We start from the raw sequence: 25,471 nt of genomic DNA on the forward strand, positions 1-25,471 counted from the left end.
TAGAGCTTCTGGTTCTATCAATGGAATGTAGCTAGTACTTACCTAGAAACCATCATAACTTACCAATCTGAATGTTTCCCATTGAGTTTCTCTGGCTATCACACAGTGGACTGACTTCAAGTTTGTGCTTCTTCTCAATGTCTCCTACAGAGGGATAGACAACACACACTGATCAGAAATCAACAGGATAGGTGAAGAGAAAATGAGAGATTAATGAGAGGCTACCTTGGTGAAAAAACTCTTGAGTCACTTTCTCGCTCCACTGTTTGCTCAGCTCCCAGGGTCTGCAGGGGTTGCAGATGTCCGCACACTTCAGAGCCATCTGCAATGAGTTAGAGACAAAACAGCCAGTTCTACAGTTTCCCCATGCACAACTAAGAGCCACAATTACTGGTTAGTTACCACAGTTTCCCCAGGCCCAACTCTAAACCTATGGTCTAGCTGGTAACTGACCTGGAGGATGAAGTGTCGGTGGCTGGCGTTGCTCAGGCACAGGTCATCCTGGTTCAGGTGTGTTCTGAACTTCCCCAGGTACTCGTTCTGTCTGCTGATGTCAGTGGCCAGGATCAGAGAACCCAGCTGGCGCTCCATCTTCAGCCTGATGAGCTCATGTGTTTAAATAAAATGTATACTACAACAACCAACTCATTACCTTGCTCTTTAACAGAGTAACGTTTATTGATCAACCATTTGGCGCTGGAAAAAGAACATGACTGACCCTTCCTCAGCAGGCAGGTGGGAGAACAGGCCAGTCTCTCTGAGCAGACCTACTGCAGACCGCCAGTGGTGGTTCTCCAGAACAGAGGAGTTCTACAGACCAGAGACAGATTGAGAATGCTGTCATCTTGAGCTACTAACTGCATTCAATCATGGACCTCAACATTACATGGCCATCTATTGATCTCCAGCCAGGTCTAAAGCTACAGGAGCTTGGATTGCTTTACGTTCTCCCCTCTAGAGCTTGGCCAACATGACAGCGTAGCGTTAGCCAGAGGTTTATACTACAAAGCAGGATCAAAAAGTTGCCCCAAATATTCTGCTATAACATTATAGTTTTTAGGAAAGATAAGCTTGTAATGGGTTTGGGCTAATTGATATCTAAGATGAGCTTTTTTATTATTCATCTTTATGCCCCTTTTTCCTCCCCAATTTCAAATCAAATTTTATTTGTCACATACACATGGTTAGCAGATGTTAATGAGAGTGTAGCGAAATGCTTGTGCTTCTAGTTCTGACAATGCAGTGATAACCAACAAGTAATCTAACTAACAATTCCAAAACTACTGTCTTATACACAGTGTAAGGGGATAAAGAATATGTACATAAGGATATATGAATGAGTGATGGTACAGGGCAGCATACAGTAGATGGTATCGAGTACAGTATATACATATGAGATGAGTATGTAGACAAAGTAAACAAAGTGGCATAGTTAAAGTGGCTAGTGATACATGTATTACATAAGGATGCAGTCTGATAGAGTACAGTATATACATATGCATATGAGATGAATAATGTAGGGTAAGTAACATAATAAGGTAGCATTGTTTAAAGTGGCTAGTGATATATTTACATAATTTCCCATCAATTCCCATTATTAAAGTGGCTGGAGTTGGGTCAGTGTCAATGACAGTGTGTTGGCAGCAGCCACTCAATGTTAGTGTTGGCATTTTAACAGTCTGATGGCCTTGAGATAGAAGCTGTTTTTCAGTCTCTCGGTCCCAGCTTTGATGCACCTGTACTGACCTCGCCTTCTGGATGATAGCGGGGTGAACAGGCAGTGGCTCGGGTGGTTGATGTCCTTGATGATCTTTATGGCCTTCCTGTAACATCGGGTGGTGTAGGTGTCCTGGAGGGCAGGTAGTTTGCCCCCGTTGATGCGTTGTTCAGATCTCACTACCCTCTGGAGAGCCTTACGGTTGAGGGCGGAGCAGTTGCCGTACCAGGCGGTGATACAGCCCGCCAGGATGCTCTCGATTGTGCATCTGTAGAAGTTTGTGAGTGCTTTTGGTGACAAGCCAAATTTCTTCAGCCTCTTCACGACGCTGTCAGTGTGAGTGGACCAACTCAGTTTGTCTGTGATGTGTATGCCGAGGAACTTAAAACTTGCTACCCTCTCCACTACTGTTCCATCGATGTGGATAGGGGTGTTTCCTCTGCTGTTTCCTGAAGTCCACAATCATCTCCTTAGTTTTGTTGACGTTGAGTGTGAGGTTATTTTCCTGACACCACACTCCGAGGGCCCTCACCTCCTCCCTGTAGGCAGTCTCGTCGTTGTTGGTAATCAAGCCTACCACTGTTGTGTCGTCCGCAAACTTGATGATTGAGTTGTAGGTGTGCGTGGCCACGCAGTCGTGGGTGAACAGGGAGTACAGGAGAGGGCTCAGAACGCACCCTTGTGGGGCCCCCGTGTTGAGGATCAAGCGGGGAGGAGATGTTGTTGCCTACCCTCACCACCTGGGGGCGGCCCGTCAGGAAGTCCAGTACCCAGTTGCACAGGGCGGGGTCGAGACCCTGGCTTGATGACAAGCTTGGAGGGTACTATGGTGTTGAATGCCGAGCTGTAGTCGATGAACAGCATTCTCACATAGGTATTCCTCTTGTCCAGGTGGGTTAGGGCAGTGTGGTTGAGATTGCATCGTCTGTGGACCTATTTGGGCGGTAAGCAAATTGGAGTGGGTCTAGGGTGACTAGTCTCTCAAGGCACTTCATGATGACGGAAGTGAGTGCTACGGGGCGGTAGTCGTTTAGCTCAGTTACCTTAGCTTTCTTGGGAACAGGAACAATGGTGGCCCTCTTGAAGCATGTGGGAACAGCAGACTGGTATAGGGATTGATTGAATATGTCCGTAAACACACCGGCCAGCTGGTCTGCGCATGCTCTGAGGGCGCGGCTGGGGATGCCGTCTGGGCCTGCAGCCTTGCGAGGGTTAACACGTTTAAATGTCTTACTCACCTCGGCTGCAGTGAAGGAGAGACCGCATGTTTTCATTGCAGGCCGTGTCAGTGGCACTGTATTGTCCTCAAAGCGGGCAAAAAAGTTATTTAGTCTGCCTGGGAACAAGACATCCTGGTCCGTGACTGGGCTGGGTTTCTTCTTGTAGTCTGTGATTGACTGTAGACCCTGCCACATGCCTCGTGTCTGAGCCGTTGAATTGAGATTCTACTTTGTCTCTGTACTGACGCTTAGCTTGTTTGATAGCCTTGCGGAGGGAATAGCTGCACTGTTTGTATTCGGTCATGTTACCAGTCACCTTGCCCTGATTAAAAGCAGTGGTTCGCGCTTTCAGTTTCACGCGAATGCTGCCATCAATCCACGGTTTCTGGTTAGGGAATGTTTTTATCGTTGCTATGGGAACGACATCTTCAACGCACGTTCTAATGAACTCGCACACCGAATCAGCGTAGTCGTCAATATTTTTATCTGACGCAATACGAAACATGTCCCAGTCCACGTGATGGAAGCAGTCTTGGAGTGTGGAGTCAGCTTGGTCGGACCAGCATTAAACAGACCTCAGCGTGGGAGCCTCTTGTTTAAGTTTCTGTCTGTAGGCAGGGATCTACAAAATGGAGTCGTGGTCAGCTTTTCCGAAAGGGGGGCAGGGCAGGGCCTTATATGCATCGCGGAAGTTAGAGTAACAATGATCCAAGGTTTTACCACCCCTGGTTGCGCAATCGATATGCTGATAAAATTTAGGGAGTCTTGTTTTCAGATTAGCTTTGTTAAAATCCCCAGCTACAATGAATCCAGTTTGCAAAGAGTTAAATAAAGTTAGTTCAGAGCCATCGATGTGTCTGCTTGGGGGGGGGGGGGGGGATATACACGGCTATGATTATAATCGAAGAGAATTCTCTTGGTAGATAATGCGGTCTACATTTGATTGTGAGGAATTCTAAATCAGATGAACAGAAGGATTTGAGTTCCTGTATGTTTCTTTCATCACACCATGTCTCGTTAGTCATGAGGCCTTACCAGAAAGATGTTTGTTTCTGTCGGCGCGATGCGTGGAGAAACCAGTTGGCTGCACCGCCCCGGATAGCATCTTCCCAGTGAGCCATGTTTCCGTGAAGCAGAGGACGTTACAGTCTCCGATGTCCCTCTGGAATGCTACCTTTGCTCGGATTTCATCAACCTTGTTGTCAAGAGACTGGACATTGGCAAGAAGAATGCTAGGGAGTGGTGCGCGATGTGCCCGTGTCCGGAGTCTGACCAGAAGACCGCTACGTTTCCCTCTTTTACGAAGTCGTTTTTTTTGGGGGTCGCTGCATGGAATCAATTCCGTTAACCTGTTTGTAAGGCAGAACACAGGATCCGCGTTGCGGAAAACATATTCTTGGTCGTACTGATGGTGAGTTGACGCTGATCTTATATTCAGTAGTTCTTCTCGACTGTATGTAATGAAACCTAAGATGACCTGGGGTACAAATGTAAGATGTAAATGTAAATAAGACGTAAAAAAACTGCATAGTTTCCTAGGAACGCGAAGCGAGGCGGCCATCTCTGTCGGCGCCGGAAGTACAAAAAAAGTGGTATCCAAGTGGTAGTTCCAGCCTTGTCGCTGGCTGTAACTCCCCTCCAGCCTTGTCGCTGGCTGTAACTCCCCTCCAGCCTTGTCGCTGGCTGTAACTCCCCTCCAGCCTTGTCGCTGGCTGTAACTCCCCTCCAGCCTTGTCGCTGGCTGTAACTCCCATCCAGCCTTGTCGCTGGCTGTAACTCCCCTCCAGCCTTGTCGCTGGCTGTACAGTGCCTTGCGAAAGTATTCGGCCCCCTTGAACTTTGCGACCTTTTGCCACATTTCAGGCTTCAAACATAAAGATATAAAACTGTATTTTTTGTGACGAATCAACAACAAGTGGGACACAATCATGAAGTGGAACGACATTTATTGGATATTTCAAACTTTTTTAACAAATCAAAAACTGAGAAATTGGGCGTGCAAAATTATTCAGCCCCTTTACTTTCATTGCAGCAAACTCTCTCCAGAAGTTCAGTGAGGATCTCTGAATGATCCAATGTTGACCTAAATGACTAATGATGATAAATACAATCCACCTGTGTGTAATCAAGTCTCCGTATAAATGCACCTGCACTGTGATAGTCTCAGAGGTCCGTTAAAAACGCAGAGAGCATCATGAAGAACAAGGAACACACCAGGCAGGTCCAAGATACTGTTGTGAAGAAGTTTAAAGCCGGATTTGGATACAAAAAGATTTCCCAAGCTTTAAACATCCCAAGGAGCACTGTGCAAGCGATAATATTGAAATGGAAGGAGTATCAGACCACTGCAAATCTACCAAGACCTGGCCGTCCCTCTAAACTTTCAGCTCATACAAGGAGAAGACTGATCAGAGATGCAGCCAAGAGGCCCATGATCACTCTGGATGAACTGCAGAGATCTACAGCTGAGGTGGGAGACTCTGTCCATAGGACAACAAATCAGTCGTATATTGCACAAATCTGGCCTTTATGGAAGAGTGGCAAGAAGAAAGCCATTTCTTAAAGATATCCATAAAAAGTGTCATTTAAAATTTGCCACAAGCCACCTGGGAGACACACCAAACATGTGGAAGAAGGTGCTCTGGTCAGATGAAACCAAAATTGAACTTTTTGGCAACAATGCAAAACGTTATGTTTGGCGTAAAAGCAACACCCTGAACACACCATCCCCACTGTCAAACATGGTGGTGGCAGCATCATGGTTTGGGCCTGCTTTTCTTCAGCAGGGACAGGGAAGATGGTTAAAATTGATGGGAAGATGGATGGAGCCAAATACAGGACCATTCTGGAAGAAAACCTGATGGAGTCTGCAAAAGACCTGAGACTGGGAACAAGACTCCAACAAGACAATGATCCAAAACATAAAGCTAAATCTACAATGGAATGGTTCAAAAATAAACATATCCAGGTGTTAGAATGGCCAAGTCAAAGTCCAGACCTGAATCCAATCGAGAATCTGTGGAAAGAACTGAAAACTGCTGTTCACAAATGCTCTCCATCCAACCTCACTGAGCTCGAGCTGTTTTCCAAGGAGGAATGGGAAAAAATTTCATTCTCTCGATGTGCAAAACTGATAGACGTACCCCAAGCGACTTACAGCTGTAATCGCAGCAATAGGTGGCGCTACAAAGCATTAACTTAAGGGGGCTGAATAATTTTGCACGCCCAATTTTTCAGTTTTTGATTTGTTAAAGTTTGAAATATCCAATAAATATTGTTCCACTTCATGATTGTGTCCAACTTGTTGATTCTTCACAAAAAAAATACAGTTTTATATCTTTGTTTGAAGCCTGCAATGTGGCAAAAGGTCGCAAAGTTCAAGGGGGCCGAATACTTTCGCAAGGCACTGTAACTCCCCTCCAGCCTTGTCGCTGGCTGTAACCCCCCTCCAGCCTTGTCGCTGGCTGTAACTCCACTACAGAGTCGGGAGAGGTGAAGATGGAGCCATGCGTCCTCTGAAACACGACCCTACCAAGCCGCACTGCTTCTTGACACACTGCTCGCATAACACGGAAGCAAGCTGCACCAATGTGTCGGTGAAAGTAACTTCCAACTGACCACAGCTTGCAGGCACCCGGCCCGCCACAATGAGACAAGAAAATACCTTCCAACTGACCACAGCTTGCAGGCGCCCAGCCCGCCACAATGAGACAAGAAAATACCTTCCAACTGACCACAGCTTGCAGGCGCCCGGCCCGCCACAATGAGACAAGAAAATACCTTTTCAACTGACGACAGCTTGCAGGCACCCGGCCCGCCACAATGAGACAAGAAAATACCTTCCAACTGACGACAGCTTGCAGGCACCCGGCCCGCCACAATGAGACAAGAAAATACCTTCCAACAATGAGACAAGAAAATACCTTCCAACTGACGACAGCTTGCAGGCGCCCGGCCCGCCACAATGAGACAAGAAAATACCTTCCAACTGACGACAGCTTGCAGGCGCCCGGCCCGCCACAATGAGACAAGAAAATACCTTCCAACTGACGACAGCTTGCAGGCGCCCGGCCCGCCACAATGAGACAAGAAAATACCGTCCGGCCAAATCCTCCCCTAACCCGGACGACGCTGGGCCAGTTGTGCGCCACCTTGTGGGTCTCCCGGTCATGGCCGGCTGTGACACAGCCTGAGATCGAACCAGTCTGTAGTGACGCCTCAGCACTGTGATGTAGTGCCTTAGACCGCTGTGCAACTCAGGAGACCCAAGTTTATCTTTTTAATTAACCAGAAAATCAATAGTTAGCCAACTCAGTGATACTGCTTTGTAGTATAACTCTCTGGTCTAATATGGCCTCTAAAGTAGCTGTGGACTGCTCCAGCTATGGGCTCTCACCCTGTAGAGCTTGGCCAGGTAGTGGTTGGTCTTGATGAGGAAAGGCTGGTTGACTCCCGGGTGGTCCAGGTCATGAGTAGCAGCTGCTAGAAGGCCCAGGAGGATGTCACAGGACGTCAGGGACTTGGCCAGCTATGGAGAGACCGGGAATGTCAGCTCAATTTTTAATCGGCTCCAGAAGCAAATGCCTAGGCTTTAGCTCAGTGGGATAGCCCAGTTCAAACACCCATTAAGCTACTTCTGAATACTTTCTGTACAACAGAAAACTAGCACGGTCAATCTGTCTGCTACCTTGGGTTCTCGCAGGTAGCAGTACATGGCCTGTGTGACATCAGCAGCGTGCACAGCGTTATGGTAGGGGTTGAGGCTGTGGTAGTCCTCCTGCACCATGACCAGGAAGCGCCACAGCTTTACCATGTCCAGCTGAAACAGCTCCAGCAGACCATACTGGTTCAGGAGGTGGAAGGTCATCGTCACCAGGCTGTTTCCTGCATGGAGAGGGATGTGAGATTTAGTTTAAGAGCTTGTCAGGAATAGTGTTCAGGGGCGGGTAGTTGTGTTTTTTGTGGTGGAGTTTAGCATTGCAATGAAAATCTATGGAGAATAACTTAAGAGTCCCCAACATCCCAGTTCTACACAGCATTCAGCAAAACAAACACCAGAGGGCATCATTGTCTAAAAATGTCTGAAGAGTTGAAAGCAGGCCTATGCAGTCATGTCACACTCATTCATTCATTCTGTGAGGATGAGGACATTACAAAAATGTAGGTAAAGCTCTGGGAGAAAAAGTGGACATCTGTTAGAAATATACCATTCGTTAATCTGTCGAAGAGGAAAATGTCAAAATTCCAGCTCCCGACCCTTTCCAGCATACACTGCAAGAGAAAAACACATGTACATGTAAGTGTGTGTTAAGCCATGCACATAAACATGAAATGTGTATGCATACGAGTGTATGATTGGCTCAGAGCGTATGGTCTGCGTGAGCATCAGACCTTGGCCTGTCCAATGTAGTCCTCATCCAGGATGTGGAGGGGGTTGAGGTGGGTTGTTCCCCAGAGCAGACGGGACGAGTGTAGGTATCTCTGGAAGCTGAGCAGTCTGCGGAGCCGCCTACCAGACACGGGCCCAGCCGAGATGAAGCCAGGACCAGGGATAAGACTAGAGGCTGAGGTGGATTCTGAGCAGGCTGAAAACACAAGGGTTTATTCAGAACATTGGAGTTGTTTAAAACAGTGGTTCTCAAACTTTGGGTCCAGGGGTAAAATTAAAAAGTAGTATAAAGTACTTAAGTAGTTTAAAGTCTTTTTGTGGGTATCTGTACTTTATTTAGATTTTACTTCACTACATTCCTAAATAAAATAAATGTACTTTTTACTCCATACCTTTTCCCTGACACCCAAAAGTACTAGTTACATTTGGAATGCTTAGCAGGACAGGAACATTAATTAATTCACGCACTTATCAGGAGAACATCCCTGGTCATCCTTACTTCCTCTGATCTGGCGGACTCACTAATCACAAATGCTTTGTTTGTAAATTATGTCTGCGTGTTGAAGTACGCCCCTGGCTATTCGTAAATCAAAAAAATAAGAAAATCGTGCCGTCTGATTTGTTTAATATAATGAATTTGAGATGAGTAGAAGTAATGACACCTTAAAAGAAAATGACTCAAGTAAAAGTGAAAGTCACCCAGTAAAATACTACTTTAAAGTATTTTGTTTTAAATATACTTAAGTATAAATCAAGTATGACAATTGGTTACTTTTTCCACCACTGATCGACTTTGGCAGTGCATGGCCGGACAAACCTTCAGGCCCTGGGAAGGAACATTAAAGGCTCATCTCTTGGCATCAGAGAGAAAAATGTGCCGTTTTTAAGCAAATGTCCTGCAATTCTACACATTTTGTCACGAGACAAAGAACATTTTGCAGTTTTAAAGCTTAAAATTAGTGCATTGCCAAAAAATATATTGAAAGAATTAAGTACCTTACTGTGACTGTTTTCAATTACACAATGGTAAGAAATAAACAAAATACCTTCTTAGCGAAGTACAATTTCTCAAGCAAGAATTTTTCTGGGACTGTCTGGGAGTGGTCTGAGTGAGGAGGAGAACTGAAAACTAGCAGCAGTGGAGGATGACGAGGGAAGGACGGCTCAAAATAATGGCTGGAACGGAGCGAATGGTATCAAACATATGGAAACTGTGAGGTTGATACCATTCCACCTATTCCCGCTCCAGCCATTACCACGAGCCCATTGTGGATTCATATTATAATTGTATTACACCCTCAACTATTCCATAGACATTTTTTGTTTGTTATCTGTTAGTAATGGTCATAAAATGTTTGTTGTCAAAAACACGGACAACATAGAGGATAGATTCAACAGTTTCCTGTTGTACAGAAAGAAACAGAGGGATGACATGGCGTGTCTGGTTTACACAGTAGAGGTCTATCTAATCATTTAGTAATGTACTCTGCTTGATAATCCCCAGGCACTAGTCACAGACATCTGCTCCAAATCTTATATCAGTAATGTTGCACGAATGTTTGGGTGGACTTATAATTGAGACTAAGAGCTATCCAAATGTCCAAAAAGTTCAATATGTGAATGAGAACGCTGATGAAACCAATAAGAATACTGATGAATTGTGAAATTGTGCCATGTGTTTTTTTCCCCCACGTAAGAATTTCACTAAGGCTACACCTGTTGTATTTGACGCACATGACAAATAAACTTTGATTTGATACCAATAAGAAGACTGGCGAAACCAATAAGAAGACTGGCGAAACCAATAAAAATGTAATCAATAAGAATGAAAGAAGTGGACAAGTGATTGATGTACATACACACTGCATTCCTGTGAGGTCACTCTGGATTCAAGACTGGTCAACTATGAACACCACTGCCTGAGGATGGACACTTACACTGCCTACACTTAGCCTACTGCACACACACACACACACACACACACGTCACAAGTCATGCTTCGTCAGTGGACACATACACCATGGCTGGAAAGCCATGGTACAACTCAGGAAGCATGTCAGCATTCCGAGGAAGGCGTTTACTTTTAAACCAGGAAGTGAACACATGGAACGTCTGTCAGAGGGAGAACTCCACTGGACTGGGAGTCACTAACGTAGCAGGACTCACATTCAGGGTTGGCTCAGATTACAACTTTCTATTCATGAACTGAATGTCACAGTATTTTCTCTACAAGACTTTGTCCAAATTAAATATCACTCCACTTCCTGAACTAGAACAGTACCCCACCCTGCTCAGTCACAAGGATTATTCAGGTTGACTTATTTACATAAAGACAATGATGTCAACTAATCAGTGTGTGAAATAAATAAGATATTCACCAACATCTGTCAGGTGTAGCAGATCTACAGACTTAAGACCGGTAGTACCCGCAGGGGCAGGGCTGTATGCCGGTACCATCTCTTAACTGATCAGTGAGGGTAACTAGAGGAAAGTCACACCACAACTACTAGGCAGTGAGGAAATACGTCGTCATGGTTCATACTCACAGTGTAGGGTCCGGAAGTCAATGCACAGATACGGATAGGAACCTCTTCCTTCTGGTTCAAATCCTACCTGACTTCTCACTCGAACATCTCCTAGAGGGAAGCAACACGCACACACGTCCTCAAGAGTCAGGAAAGGTACAGTTGAGAAAGAGCGCTCCCACACACAGGTCACCAACATGCTGTACTCACACACATGCACTCTCCCTCTCTGCCTCTCCCTTTCTCCAAAGGGCAGCAGCATGTAGACCACTAAAGGAACTAGGAACAGCTGAGCATGCAATGCCAGGCAAGGCTACAGTAACACTAGTATTAGTAGTCAGAGCAGCAGATCAACATACAGTAGACAGGTTTGTGCTTCATACTCAGAGGCGAACACTGACTATTGCTATGGTACTATGGCACTGGTCCAGGCAACCCAGTCAATACTGGTCTCCTAGGTGAGTCATTCAGCAGCACAGTCAGACTGACAGGCTAATGCAGCTCTTCAGCACTGATTTGTACATCAGATCAGTCATTCAGTACAGTCTCACTCCCACCAGCTTACTTACTTGGGAACAGCTGTTTGAATATAACACAAGCCCCTAGCAAAATAGCAAAACTGGGAATTACCATTAAAGGACGGTCACATACAGCTTTCACAGATTTCATTTAAATATACAAAAAGGTATGCATGATGTACACAAACTCAGATATACATGCAGTCACACATCCAAGTCATTTGGTGTCTGTGTGTGAGCTGCACGTTTAAAATGTGTGATGAGATGTGGAGTGTCACGTTTTCCCATTCTATGTGCCAGCGGGCCTTGACGTCAGGGGAATATGGGTCAGACAGTTGATTTGCAATGTGCACTGACCTCTACGCTGTAATGCTTTTAAACCCACTGTATGACAGACTGGCCTAGTAATTTATCACAGGCCCTGTCAAATAGCCTACATGTCCTGAACTGAGATGTTGTAGCACCTCTTATTATACATTTTAATATCCACCAACTCCACAAAAACACATGCTCTCACAGTAGGCCTAATAGTAGAACCAGAGAACCAGAGGAACGCTAGTAGCACCAACTCTACAAAAACACATGCTCTCACAGTAGGCCTAATAGTAGAGCCAGAGAACCAGGGGATGGCTAGTAGCACCAACTCTACAAAAACACATGCTCTCAAAGTAGTAGAACCAGAGAACCAGGGGATGGCTAGTAGCACCAACTCTACAAAAAAACACAGTAGGCTAGTAGCACCAACTCTCAAAAACACAGTAGGCCTAATAGTAGAGCCAGAGGGAATGGCTAGTAGCACCAACTCTACAAAAACACAAAAACACATGCTCTCAAAGTAGGCCTAATAGTAGAGCAGGGGAATGCAGAGAACCAGTAGGCCTAATAGTAGAGCCAGGGGAACGCTAGTAGCACCAACTCCACAAAAACACATGCTCTCAAAGTAGGCCTAATAGTAGAGCCAGAGAACCAGGGGAACGCTAGTAGCACCAACTCCACAAAAACACATGCTCTCAAAGTAGGCCTAATAGTAGAGCCAGAGAACCAGGGGATGGCTAGTAGCACCAACTCTACAAAAACACATGCTCTCAAAGTAGGCCTAATAGTAGAGCCAGAGAACCAGGGGATGGCTAGTAGCACCAACTCTACAAAAACACATGCTCTCAAAGTAGGCCTAATAGTAGAACCAGAGAACCAGGGGATGGCTAGTAGCACCAACTCTACAAAAACACATGCTCTCAAAGTAGGCCTAATAGTAGAGCCAGAGATAACCAGGGGAACGCTAGTAGCAGCAAATTGTTGTTACATCATTGAGTTAAAATGGTCATTTAAATAGTCTTCTTGAGATGATTGAACTACTGAAGATGTCAGTAATTGGTGTTTAAAAATGTTTGTTTTTTTTAATCTAAATTAACTTCGAACAGAATTGTATCTGAAAATAGTTAATCAAACTATTTGCAGCACAAACCATCATAGCTTCCTCCAGACAGGAAATGAGGTCAGTGACCTGGCCAGTTATAGGTTATAAACAGGGCCCAGAGTATTTCCTGGAAAACTCCTGGCCCTATGTATATAATCTCCCATGACAAAAGAACAGGCATAAGGTTCTAATCTGTCTTTGTCTGGTCTGCTAGACTGACTGCTGGGTAGGCAGGGCAAAATCCAACTCAAACTATTATCCCTCAAATGTTACGTGGCAGTGCAGACAACATAATATATACATAACCAACAAGACAGGACAGACTCTTACAAACAACCACACAGAAATACTGGTCTAAATCGAGTGGACTCCTAGCATCCACACAGAGGACCCAGAACATTCCACCGACCTATGTACCCAGCACAACACAGAATTAAACCTCGGCCTCAGTAAATCTGCTCAAAATTCAGATGCTTAATTCTGTGGCCCAACGACTGGCCTGGACGGCTGGACGGACTCAGACATGACTTAAACCTTATGTGATGGAGAGATTATCAAAGAGATCAGACGAGTGAGTCCCTCTGCATCCATCTCTGTCTGCCTGAATTCCTCTATCCCTTTCTAAAAATGTATTCATCCCTTTTACGTTGTTACTTAAGCTATTATGTAATATGACAAGAACAACAATATTTCAACCCTTTCCTTGATGTGGAATCTAGAGGCCTGATGCCTGTTCATTGTAAATGTGGGGACAGTGAGCAGTACTTATAGTTGCTAGTATTGAAATGCTAGTTGTACTACAACAAAATGGCTGGTGGTGCTGCTGAGTGAGTGTGGGTGGGTGGGGACAGTACTCACAGTAACTAGCATAACGCTAGTTGGTGTGTACTGTATGTGACAGGGGGCAGTACTTACCGAGCATACGAATGTACAGAGCAGTCTGATCTGAGCTGTCATACGAGATGGCCCCTCGTCTCTGAAGGAGAGGAAAGACAAAAAAAAAAAAAAATAACATTTATGCTTCCAAGATATTACATTTACATTTATTAGTAAATCAGAAGAGAACCAGAGAAATATGCAACGATGTTAAACACTTGAATAATACGAGTGGTGCTGGCCTTCCGTCTACTAAAGTCATCTGGGTTCAACCATCCATTTCATTCTGTTGAGGACTGTTAGGCTGCTGAACGGTTGGGTTCAACTGATAGACTTTCACACAGGCCCACAAGGTGCGTCATCTTTGTGATGGTACACACACTCTCCATCTATTCATCAGCCAGTGTGAGAAACATGCATGCTGCGTAAGCAGTAGAAAACACTCACACGGAGTGTGTGTACACATGACATATGCACGGAGCGTGTGCGTGTGTACACATGACATATGCACGGAGCGTGTGCGAGCGCGTGTGTACACATGACATATGCACGGTGCGTGTAGTGAGAGCTGGTGTGGGAAGCTCTGTACTACATGTAGGGGGAACATGCTGCTCCAGACAGACTGGGTTGAGATGTCCATCTGGTAAAACCTAAGAGTTAATCACACCTCATTTCCCCAGTAATAGGCTCCTTGTTACCGTGACGATAGAGCAAAGCTGCTTGCTGATTAGGACAGCAGCAGACAACACTCCCAATGACACTAGGCTTACCGAGCACGCAAGACAGAAAGAGGGGGGGGGGACGGACAGTGGCAGCGAGACTACCACACACATGGAGGGGGAGGTAAGAGTATTCATACAGCCAAGAAGGGGGTGGGTGGGGGGTGTAAGAGTACTCATACAGCCAAGAAGGGGGGTGTAAGAGTATTCATACAGCCAAGAGGAGGGGGTAAGAGTATTCATACAGCCAAGAGGCAGGAGGGTGTAAGAGTATTCATACAGCCAAGAGGCAGGAGGGTGTAAGAGTATTCATACAGCCAAGAGGAAGGAGGGTAAGAGTATTCATACAGCCAAGAGGGAGGAGGGTGTAAGAGTATTCATACAGCCAAGAGGGAGGAGGGTGTAAGAGTATTCATACAGCCAAGAGGGAGGAGGGTGTATTCATAGGAGAGTATTCATACAGCCAAGAGGGAGGAGGGTGTAAGAGTATTCATACAGCCAAGAGGGAGGAGAGGAAGGGTGTAAGAGTATTCATACAGCCAAGAGGGAGGAGGTGTAAGAGTATTCATACAGCCAAGAGGGAGGAGGGTGTAAGAGTATTCATACAGCCAAGAGGGAGGAGGGTGTAAGAGTATTCATACAGCCAAGAGGGAGGAGGGTGTAAGAGTATTCATACAGCCAAGAGGGAGGAGGGTGTACAGCCAAGAGGGAAGAGTATTCATACAGCCAAGAGGGAGGAGGGTGTAAGAGTATTCATACAGCCAAGAGGGAGGAGGGTGTAAGAGTATTCATACAGCCAAGAGGGAGGAGGGTGTAAGAGTATTCATACAGCCAAGAGGGAGGAGGGTGTAAGAGTATTCATACAGCCAAGAGGGAGGAGGGTGTAAGAGTATTCATACAGCCAAGAGGGAGGAGGGTGTAAGAGTATTCATACAGCCAAGAGGGAGGAGAGTAAGAGTATTCATCCAGCCAAGAGAGAGGAGGGTGTATTCATCCAGCCAAGAGGGGGGGGTGGAGTATTCATACAGCCAAGTGGGAGGGGTGGAGTATTCATACAGCCAAGTGGGGTGTAAGAGTATTCATACAGCCAAGTGGGAGGGGTAAGGAGGTGGGAGGGGTAAGAGTATTCATACAGCCAAGAGGGAGAGGGAGAGTATTCATACAGCCAAGAGGGAGGGTAAGAGTATTCATACAGCCAAGAGGGAGGAGGGAGGTATACATACAGCCAAGAGGGAGGAGGGTATTCATACAGCCAAGAGGGAGGGGGTAAGAGTATTCATGGTAAGATTATTCATACAGCCAAGAGGGAGGAGGGTAAGATTATTCATACAGCCAAGAGGGAGGAGTGTAAGAGTATTCATACAGCCAAGAGGGGGGAGTGTAAGATTATTCATAAGAGGAGTGTAAGAGTATTCATACAGCCAAGAGCCAAGGAGGAGGGTAAGAGTATTCATACAGCCAAGAGGGAGGAGGGAAGAGTATTCATACAGCCAAGAGGGAGGAGGGTAAGAGTATTCATACAGCCAAGAGGGAGGAGGGTAAGAGTATTCATACAGCCAAGAGGGAGGAGGGTAAGAGTATTCATACAGCCAAGAGGGAGGAGGGTAAGAGTATTCATACAGCCAAGAGGGAGGAGGGTAAGAGTATTCATACAGCCAAGTCAAACTTATTTTCAAAAATGCACACAAACATAGACCTAGGACAATACTAGAGAGCAAGAGAGATATATCTATCTATCTACCTAGTAGGTGTACACTGGTGCCTGGCTCTAATCAGCAGGTTGCAGTAACAGAGGAACCAACCAGGGGATATCCTCAACCTGCTGTCACCCACAGACAAATGCTCAGGCCTGTACACGGTCTTGGCTCACCTCCCCTTGCACCACACACACACGATCCAGAGAGGGGATGGTGGTGTCTCCAGAGCTAGTTTCCCCACAAGACTCCCCCTCCCTGGTCTGAGCTTGCCTTGGCTCTCCTCCCCTCCAGCCAGGGTGCCCCAGATGGCACATCACTCAGGCCCGTGACGTCAATCGGCTTAGCCTCATTTGCATTCATGATATACTTTACCCATTTTCATTCCCTCACTCTGTTTATTTCTCTCCCTCGCTCATCCCCTCTGGGCTCCACTCTCGAATAAAAACAAAACGCTTTGAAGCCATATTCTCCTCACAATGCAGTGGAGAGGCCGTTAAAAACAGCAATTTATTGATGCTCATGGGTGTCAACTGAAGGTGACAGAATTATTATTAACAAAATGTCTAAGCAGCTTGTTATGGCCTAGTCCCATTGGGATTGATCACATCTGAAAAACAGTCCAGAGTTATGGTAACCAGTTTAACAACCACCATCTCACACACACACACACACACACACGTCCAACTGTAACCACTTAGAAACCCAGATAAGGATCAGGGTTCGTCTCCACCAAACTGTCGTCACAGACGCCCTCTCTCTATGGGTGTGTCCATCTTCCTCTGACCCCAAGTGTCCTCTAATTCTAAGCTCCCATGACGGCGACGGCCAATCCAAGATAATATTTGACCGGCTTGCAAACAGGCTTGTGGTGCAGTATTTTACTGTCAACACGCCGCTGTGTTCACACACAGCACCAGCGCTTAGCGTGAGTAATATCCACCCTGTGTGCGTGGGCGGGGGGATAAACAGACTGGCATAACCGTAAGCAGACAGACCCCAAACTACTGCATATAACCTTTTCAATCACAAACACACAGACACACCCCCCTTTGGCTGACAGCTATTGCTGGCGTGTCTGATCTGGCCTGTACCGTCACTCATCACTTCAGTGTCAGTTAGCAGCCAACTGGCAGGATTACCAGGTCCCCCTCAGGCAGGGTCAGGCAACTTCTCCAAGATCGGTCAGACAGGTCAGAGGTCAGACTGGACTGAGGCATCAACCCCGGGCCATGTGAAAGGAAAGGGGGATACCTAGTCAGTTGCCCAACAATGCATTCAACTTAATTGAGTCTTCCACATTTAACCCAACACCTCTGAATCAGAGGTGTGGAGGGCTGCCTGTGAAACAGAGATCAGGTTAGTGTCTGTAGTTGGTTCAGTTTTACACAAGTAAACAACAAACAAAATGTGTCCTAAACCTACCTTGTCTGAGAGAACAGTTTAAGTAAAACAAAATGTGTGTCCTAAACCTACCTTGTCTGAGAGAACAGTTTAAGTAAAACAAAATGTGTGTCCTAAACCTACCTTGTCTGAGAGAACAGTTAAGTAAAACAAAATGTTTTTAGATGGAATTCAAGTGTAACGCATCTAGATACTTTTTCAGCATCAAGTTTGATCATGTGTAGCAGAGTTGACACTACTGTAGGTGTACTTGAAGCTAAATCTAAACCCAACCAGACAGCTCTACAGAGCTAACCCTGTGAATGATCATTGATGCCAAGTCTAACAGCTCCAGGCCTTTAAAGTGGTGTTAAGCAGAGCCTGGTCGAAGCTCATCCACCCACACTTCCCCGTTTCAGCCCCAGGGCAATGTCACTTCAAATGTATGCCGAGCAAAGATCATTGATTTCAAAGTTTAACAAAAACCATACAACTGATGAACAAGGACTACTTTTAACAATTTACACTGACGATTTTACAAAACCACATTTACTGGAAGAGCTGTGCAGATGCAAAATTTGGTAACAGAATTTCGGTAAAATCTTTGTGTCCGTGCTTTCCAGAAACTCTTAAAATATCTGTTCCAAATCAAGATTCAACAATGTTTGCAGAAATAATGCGGTGTCAGCTATGACGTACACACGGACTTTGAAAAACCTCTTTTGGTTATTAAAATAGAGTAAGTGAAGTGATTCACACACGTTAACTGAATTTAATCATGGGTCCCTGGTCTGTGTGGGCGAAAGTATTCGGCCCCCTTGAACTTTGCGACCTTTTGCCACATTTCAGGCTTCAAACAAAGATAAAACTATTTTTTTGTGAAAAATCAACAAGTGGGACACAATCATGAAGTGGAACGACATTTATTGGATATTTCAAACTTTTTTTAAATCAAAAACTCAAAAATTGGGCGTGCAAAATTATTCAGCCCCCTTAAGTTAATACTTTGGAGCGCCACCGTCGCTGCAATTACAGCTGTAAGTCGCTTGGGGTATGTCTCTATTAGTTTTGCACATCGAGAGACTGACATTTTTTCCCATTCCTCCTTGCAAAACAGCTCGAGCTCAGTGAGGTTGGATGGAGAGCATTTGTGAACAGCAGTTTTCAGTTCTTTCCACAGATTCTCGATTGGATTCAGGTCTGAACTTTGACTTGGCCATTCTAACACCTGGATATGTTTATTTTTGAACCATTCCATTGTAGATTTTGCTTTATTTGTTGGAAGACAAATCTCCGTCCCAGTCTCAGGTCTTTTGCAGACTCCATCAGGTTTTCTTCCAGAATGGTCCTGTATTTCCATCTTCCCATCAATTTTAACCATCTTCCCTGTCCCTGCTGAAGAAAAGCAGGCCCAAACCATGATGCTGCCACCACCATGTTTGACAGTGGGGATGGTGTGTTCAGGGTGTTGCTTTTACGCCAAACATAACGTTTTGCATTGTTGCCAAAAAGTTCAATTTTGGTTTCATCTGACCAGAGCACCTTCTTCCACATGTTTGGTGTGTCTCCCAGGTGGCTTGTGGCAAATTTTAAACGACACTTTTTATGGATATCTTTAAGAAATGGCTTTCTTCTTGCCACTCTTCCATAAAGGCCAGATTTGTGCAATATACGACTGATTGTTGTCCTATGGACAGAGTCTCCCACCTCAGCTGTAGATCTCTGCAGTTCATCCAGAGTGATCATGGGCCTCTTGGCTGCATCTCTGATCAGTCTTCTCCTTGTATGAGCTGAAAGTTTAGAGGGACGGCCAGGTCTTGGTAGATTTGCAGTAGTCTGATACTCCTTCCATTTCAATATTATCGCTTGCACAGTGCTCCTTGGGATGTTTAAAGCTTGGGAAATCTTTTTGTATCCAAATCCGGCTTTAAACTTCTTCACAACAGTACCTCGGACTTGCCTGGTGTGTTCCTTGTTCTTCATGATGCTCTATGCGTTTTTAACGGACCTCTGAGACTATCACAGTGCAGGTGCATTTATACGGAGACTTGATTACACACAGGTGGATTGTATTTATCATCATTAGTCATTTAGGTCAACATTGGATCATTCAGAGATCCTCACTGAACTTCTGGAGAGAGTTTGCTGCAATGAAAGTAAAGGGGCTGAATAATTTTGCACACCCAATTTTTCCGTTTTTGATTTGTTAAAAAAGTTTGAAATATCCAATAAATGTCGTTCCACTTCATGGAACAAATACAGTTTTATATCTTTATGTTTGAAGCCTGAAATGTGTCAAAAGGTCGCAAAGTTCAAGGGGGCCGAATACTTTCGCAAGGCACTGTATATATATGAAAATATGTAAGATCCTCTTCTGCATATTTGGGTATCATTCGCCACACTGGCTAATTGTTTTAATGAACTTTGCCCCCAAACAAGACCAAATTTGGGTCATCCAGACCGGAAACAAATCTGAACCAATCAAAGTTGTCTATGTTTCCACAAGTTTGGACAACAAAGTACAGCACATTAGTGTACTCAACTTGTGTGCTCTGTACACTACTCTGAGCTGTACTGTCCAAACTTGTGAACCAAACTGTGGTTTGTGACTACTACGATTTCCCATTGTAGCCAAATCAATTGCAGAAATTCTATTACCCATTTTATTACCAGAATTTGTTTTATTCACTTATTCACTTGATATCAGTAAAAACACTAACTGATAGCTCTACCTTTCCTTGTTCTGTAAACTTTCATTATTCTCCCTCACAAGGGAGAGAAATTAGAAAATATCTTAGAGATGTGGGTTTTGGTAACGGAACTCCAAAGCACAAGGAAATGTTTCATAGAAATCCCCCCCAAAAAGTTGCTATTAGTTGGAAGGGGTCTTTACTTCAACATTGTGTTCTGATGTAATTCTAATACCTTTTAAGACCCCTTTGCATCGGTTTGATCAGAAATCAAAGCCTTCACTTATTACACATTTTTAGGATGGAACATGTATACGCCTTCCTTTCTCAAACAGGGACTCATTCATTACACCCAATTTAATATGCTCCTATTAACTTCACTTTGGTGCTCATTGGTCCTTCCACATTGAAATGACCCCCAGTGATAAAACTAGACTTCCTCACGCTGTCAGTGATAAAAACACTGGGTTCTAGCTGAGGACAGCCCACAGACTGCATAAAAACGCTGGGTTCTAGCTGAGGACAGCCCACAGACGGCATAAAAACACTGGGTTCTAGCTGAGGACAGCCCACAGACGGCATAAAAACGCTGGGTTCTAGCTGAGGACAGCCCACAGACGGCATAAAAACGCTGGGTTCTAGCTGAGGACAGCCCACAGACGGCATAAAAACGCTGGGTTCTAGCTGAGGACAGCCCACAGACGGCATAAAAACGCTGGGTTCTAGCTGAGGACAGCCCACAGACGGCATAAAAACGCTGGGTTCTAGCTGAGGACAGCCCACAGACGGCATAAAAACGCTGGGTTCTAGCTGAGGACAGCCCACAGACGGCATAAAAACGCTGGGTTCTAGCTGAGGACAGCCCACAGACGGCATAAAAACGCTGGGTTCTAGCTGAGGACAGCCCACAGACGGCATAAAAACGCTGGGTTCTAGCTGAGGACAGCCCACAGACGGCATAAAAACGCTGGGTTCTAGCTGAGGACAGCCCACAGACGGCATAAAAACGCTGGGTTCTAGCTGAGGACAGCCCACAGACGGCATAAAAACACTGGGTTCTAGCTAGGGCTGGGTGATATCGAATTAATATGTTTTAGCACAATGTTCCAAGAATCGAGGATGTCTTTTTAGTCTCATCCCATTCGCTCCTTCGGTGCACCTTTCCACTCGCACAGGGACACCAAGCCTCTCCACCTGCCACTCACAACAATGACAAAAGAGATCTTCCTCTCTGACAACAAGCAGTTTCAAATCGTTATTTGCATGCATGGTTTGGTCCAACATATAAAAAGGATCCTGGAGAAGCCTCTTCACTGTTGACATTGAGACTGGTGTTTTGTGGGTACTAGTTAATGAAGCTGCCAGTTTCTCAAACCACACACTAAATGTACTTGTCCTCTTGCTCAGTAGTGCACCGGGGCCTCCCACTCCTCTTTCTATTCTGGTTAGAGACAGTTTGTGCTGTTCTGTGAAGGGAGTAGTACACAGCGCTGTACGAGATCTTTGGTTTCTTACATTGAATAGCCTTCATTTCTCAGAACAGGAATAGACTGACGAGTTTCAGGAGAAAGTGCTTTGTTTCTGGCCATTTAGAGCTTGTAATCAAACCCACAAATGCTGATGCTCCAGATACTCAAATAGTCTAAAGAAGACCGGTTTCAATGCTTCTTTAAAATCAGAAACAGTTTTCAGCAGTGCTAACAATTACAAAATGTTTTTATAATGATCAATTAGCCTTTTAAAATAATAAACACAACATGCCATTGGAACACAGGAGTGATGATTGCTGATAAATGTAGATATTCTATTAAATATGAGCCATTTCCAGCTACACTATGTGATCAATTTGATGTTATTTTAAAAAATGAACAAATGAAGAAAAAAAAGTGCCTTTCTTTCAAAAACAAGGACATTTCTAAGTGACCCCAAACTTTTGAACGGTAATGCATTTCACTATACAGCCTTACCTATGGATTGTGGATCAATGACATGGGGTATCAATCTACTCAGTGACACCAAGAACATTAGTGTCATAGCTCTTATTGCAGGACTCTGAAACAACTGAATTGAGCCACATTTATTGTCAACCTGTGTATTTTACACTATTCCTGAGGGAAAAAAAACAATGCTGTGTGCATGTCGGAGTTTGAAAAAGCAGAGGACATTAGGAAAAAAATATATTAGGTATTAAGTAGACCGTTAGCCCATTTCTTAGATCCCCAATCCTTAGGTAAAGCTGTAGAGTGCATTATGAATAATAGGCTGACTGGGGAGGGGATTTCACAGTCACGCGATAAGAGCTACAATGCTAATATTTGCGTAAACTCTTCATTAGGTGGTGTTCTGTGAGTGTCACCAAGTAGACCGATACCCCATTTCATTGCGTCACATTCCAACCTTGTTTAACATGATCTTGTCTAAATATGGCATGATTCCACCAATTGTAACCTTCTGCATCACCTTTTTAAAAAATTAGGTACTTTTATTTTGAAGGCAAACTACAAATTCCACCATTGTGCCAAATCCTTATTGTGGCTAGCTTCACAACATAACTCGGTCAGGTCGAGCCTCACTAGCCAGATGAAGCTAGCTGGCTGCTTATAACGTCAGCTTTGGGCAACAGGGTTAAGTAGCTGGCTAGCTATTTGTTGTCATGAGCTGAATTTCAATAACCCATTGAAATCACTTAGAATGTATGCGTCGTCACCCATGGGTCACACTGTATTGTTCAAATACATAAAATACCGTAATATATATATTTTTTAAGTGATATGATACTTTTGCCAATATCGTCCAGCCCTACCTAGATGTACATAGTTATTTTTGTGAAAAAGCAACAGGGCAGTGTGGTGCCAGGACTACAAACGCTCCCTCAACGTGAGCATGACAAAGGAGATAATTGAGGACTACAGGAAAAAGGGAGGGCCGAACACGCCCCCATTTGCATCGACGGGGCTATAGTGGAGCGAGTCGAGAGTTAAGTTCCTTGGTGTCCACATCAACTATCTCAGTACAAACACACCAAGAAAGTCATGAGGGCACGACAACACCTTTTCCCACCCTCAGGAGACTAGGGTAGTGCGTACGGCCCAGTAAGTCACTGGGGTCAAGCTTCCTGACATCCAGGACCAGTAAAAAGTTTGGACACACCTACTCATTTGAGGGTTTCTTTATTTTTACAATTTTCTACATTGTAGAATGGTGAAGACAAAACTATGAAATAACACAGGGAATCATAACCAAAAAAATATAATAATAATTGTGAGATTCTCCAAAGTAGTCACCCTTTGCCTTGATGACTGCCAAGCGTGTTCAAAGCTCTCTCAACCAGCTTCATTAGGTAGTCACCTGGAATGCATTTCAATTAACAGGTGTGCCTTGTTAAAAGTTAATTTGTGGAATGTCTTTCCTTCTTAAGCCAATCAGTTGTGTTGTGACAAGGTAGAGGTGGTATACAGAAGATGGTCTTTTACCAAATAGGGTCCATATTATGGCAAGAACAGCTCAAATAAGCAAAGAGGGAAAAAAATAAAAACAGTCCATTACTTTAAGACATGAAGGTCAGTCAGTGCGGAACATTAAGAACATTGAAAGTTTCTACAAGTGCAGTCGCAAAAACCATAAAGCTCTATGATGAAACTGGCTCTCATGAGGGCCTCCACAGGAAAGGAAGACCCAGAGTTACCTCTGCTGCAGATGATAAATTCATTAGAGTTACCAGCCTCAGAAATTGCAGAGTTCAAGTCACATCAACTGTTCAGAGGAGACTGCATGAATCAGGCCTTCATGGTCAATTTTCTGCAAAGAAACCACTACTAAAAAGGACACCAATAAGAGACTTGCTTGGGCCAAGAAACATGACTGGTGGAAATTGAGATTATTGGTTCCAACCTCCGTGTCTGAGACGCAGAGTAGGTGAACGGATGATCACCGCATGTGTGTGTAACGGATGTGAAATAGCTAGCTAGTTAGAGGTGGTGCGCGCTAAATAGCGTTTCAATCGGTGACGTCACTTGCTCTGAGACCTTGAAGTAGTGGTGAAGTAGGGCCGCGGCTTTTGTGGAGAGATGGGTAACGATGCTTTGTGGGTGACTGTTGTTGATGTGTGCCTGGTTGTGTACCTGGTTCACGCCCGGGTATGGGCGAGGGGACAGTCTAAAGTTATACTGTTACATGTGGTTCCCACCATGAAGGAGGTGGTGTGATGGTGCTTTGCTGGTGACACGGTCAGTGATTCATTTAGAATTCCCCCCAAGTCATAGACACGGTAAGCGGTACTGGAGCACCAAGTCTAGGTCCAAAAGGCTCCTTAACAGCTTCTACCCCCAAGCCAAAAGACTGGTGAACAGCTAACATAATATTTGCAATGATCCCCCCCCCCAAATTTGTTTTTAATACTGCTGCTACTCACTGTTTATCAACTACACAGTCACGTAACCTATACCTACATGTACAAATGACCTCGACTAACCTGTTCCATCGCACATTGACACAGTACCGGTACCCCCTGCATATAGCCTCAATATTATTCTATTGTGTTATTTTACTAAATATAAACTATTTTCTTAACTGAACTGCAGGTTAAGGGCTTGTAAGTAAGCATTTCACATTAAGGTCTATACCTGTTGTAGTCTGTGCATGTGACAAATAAAATTTGATAAACTTGTATGCATTTCACTACTAAATGTTTGCTATCAGATATCCTATAAAATGGCTTTCTGCCAGAAGTCCAAGAGCTCTGGATGAGTTCTGTTCAGTTGCCATTTCCCCCCCTTCAAATCAAATTTTATTGGTCACATACTTAGCAGATGTTATTGCTGGTGTAGTGAAACGCTTGTAGTGTAGCAAAATGCTTTCCCCCCTATGCTCCGTGTACAACTGCTGCTCTTTATTCAGAAGAGCATGCGTCACAACTTTTGTTCGCTTTTCTCGTAAAATGACATTCAGTAGCTACTTGCTATGCTTGTATACAGTAGGGCAAAAAAGTATTTAGTCAGCCACCAATTGTGCAAGTTCTCCCACTTAAAAATGAGAGGCCTGTAATTTTCATCATATGTACACTTCAACTATGACAGACGAAGTGAGGGGGGGAGAAAAAAAATCCAGAAAAATCACATTGTAAGATTTTTAACGAATTTATTTGCAAATTATGGTGGAAAATAAGTATTTGGTCACCTACAAACAAGATTTCTGGCTCTCACAGACCTGTAACTTCTTTAAAAGGCTCCTCTGTCCTCCACTCGTTACCTGTATTAATGGCACCTGTTTGAACTTGTTATCAGTATAAAAAACACCTGTCCACAACCTCAGTCACACTCCAAAC

General features: G+C 44.5%; 1 protein-coding gene across 5 annotated transcripts in view; it reads right to left on the reverse strand.

The window, feature by feature from the left end:
* Nucleotides 1-25,471, reverse strand: part of LOC124039565 (high affinity cAMP-specific 3',5'-cyclic phosphodiesterase 7A-like) — a 39,620-nt gene that overhangs the window by 2,381 nt on the left and 11,768 nt on the right. For 2 of the 5 annotated variants that reach the window (XM_046355670.1, XM_046355667.1), the window contains exons 2-11: nt 13,702-13,762; nt 10,873-10,962; nt 8,329-8,522; nt 8,145-8,208; nt 7,625-7,821; nt 7,334-7,465; nt 719-810; nt 454-598; nt 226-322; nt 64-144 (exon numbers count right to left, since the gene is read on the reverse strand). In XM_046355670.1, the coding sequence (XP_046211626.1) occupies nt 64-144; nt 226-322; nt 454-598; nt 719-810; nt 7,334-7,465; nt 7,625-7,821; nt 8,145-8,208; nt 8,329-8,522; nt 10,873-10,962; nt 13,702-13,708 (1,099 nt within the window). In that variant the 5' untranslated portion in view covers nt 13,709-13,762. Of the gene's footprint in view, nt 1-63; nt 145-225; nt 323-453; nt 599-718; nt 811-7,333; nt 7,466-7,624; nt 7,822-8,144; nt 8,209-8,328; nt 8,523-10,872; nt 10,963-11,420; nt 11,454-13,701; nt 13,763-25,471 lie in introns of all 5 variants that reach the window. The other 3 variants (XM_046355666.1, XM_046355668.1, XM_046355669.1) reach the window with 3 other exon arrangements.

Source organism: Oncorhynchus gorbuscha, linkage group LG07 (assembly GCF_021184085.1).
Source record: "Oncorhynchus gorbuscha isolate QuinsamMale2020 ecotype Even-year linkage group LG07, OgorEven_v1.0, whole genome shotgun sequence".
Taxonomy (NCBI): domain Eukaryota; kingdom Metazoa; phylum Chordata; class Actinopteri; order Salmoniformes; family Salmonidae; genus Oncorhynchus; species Oncorhynchus gorbuscha.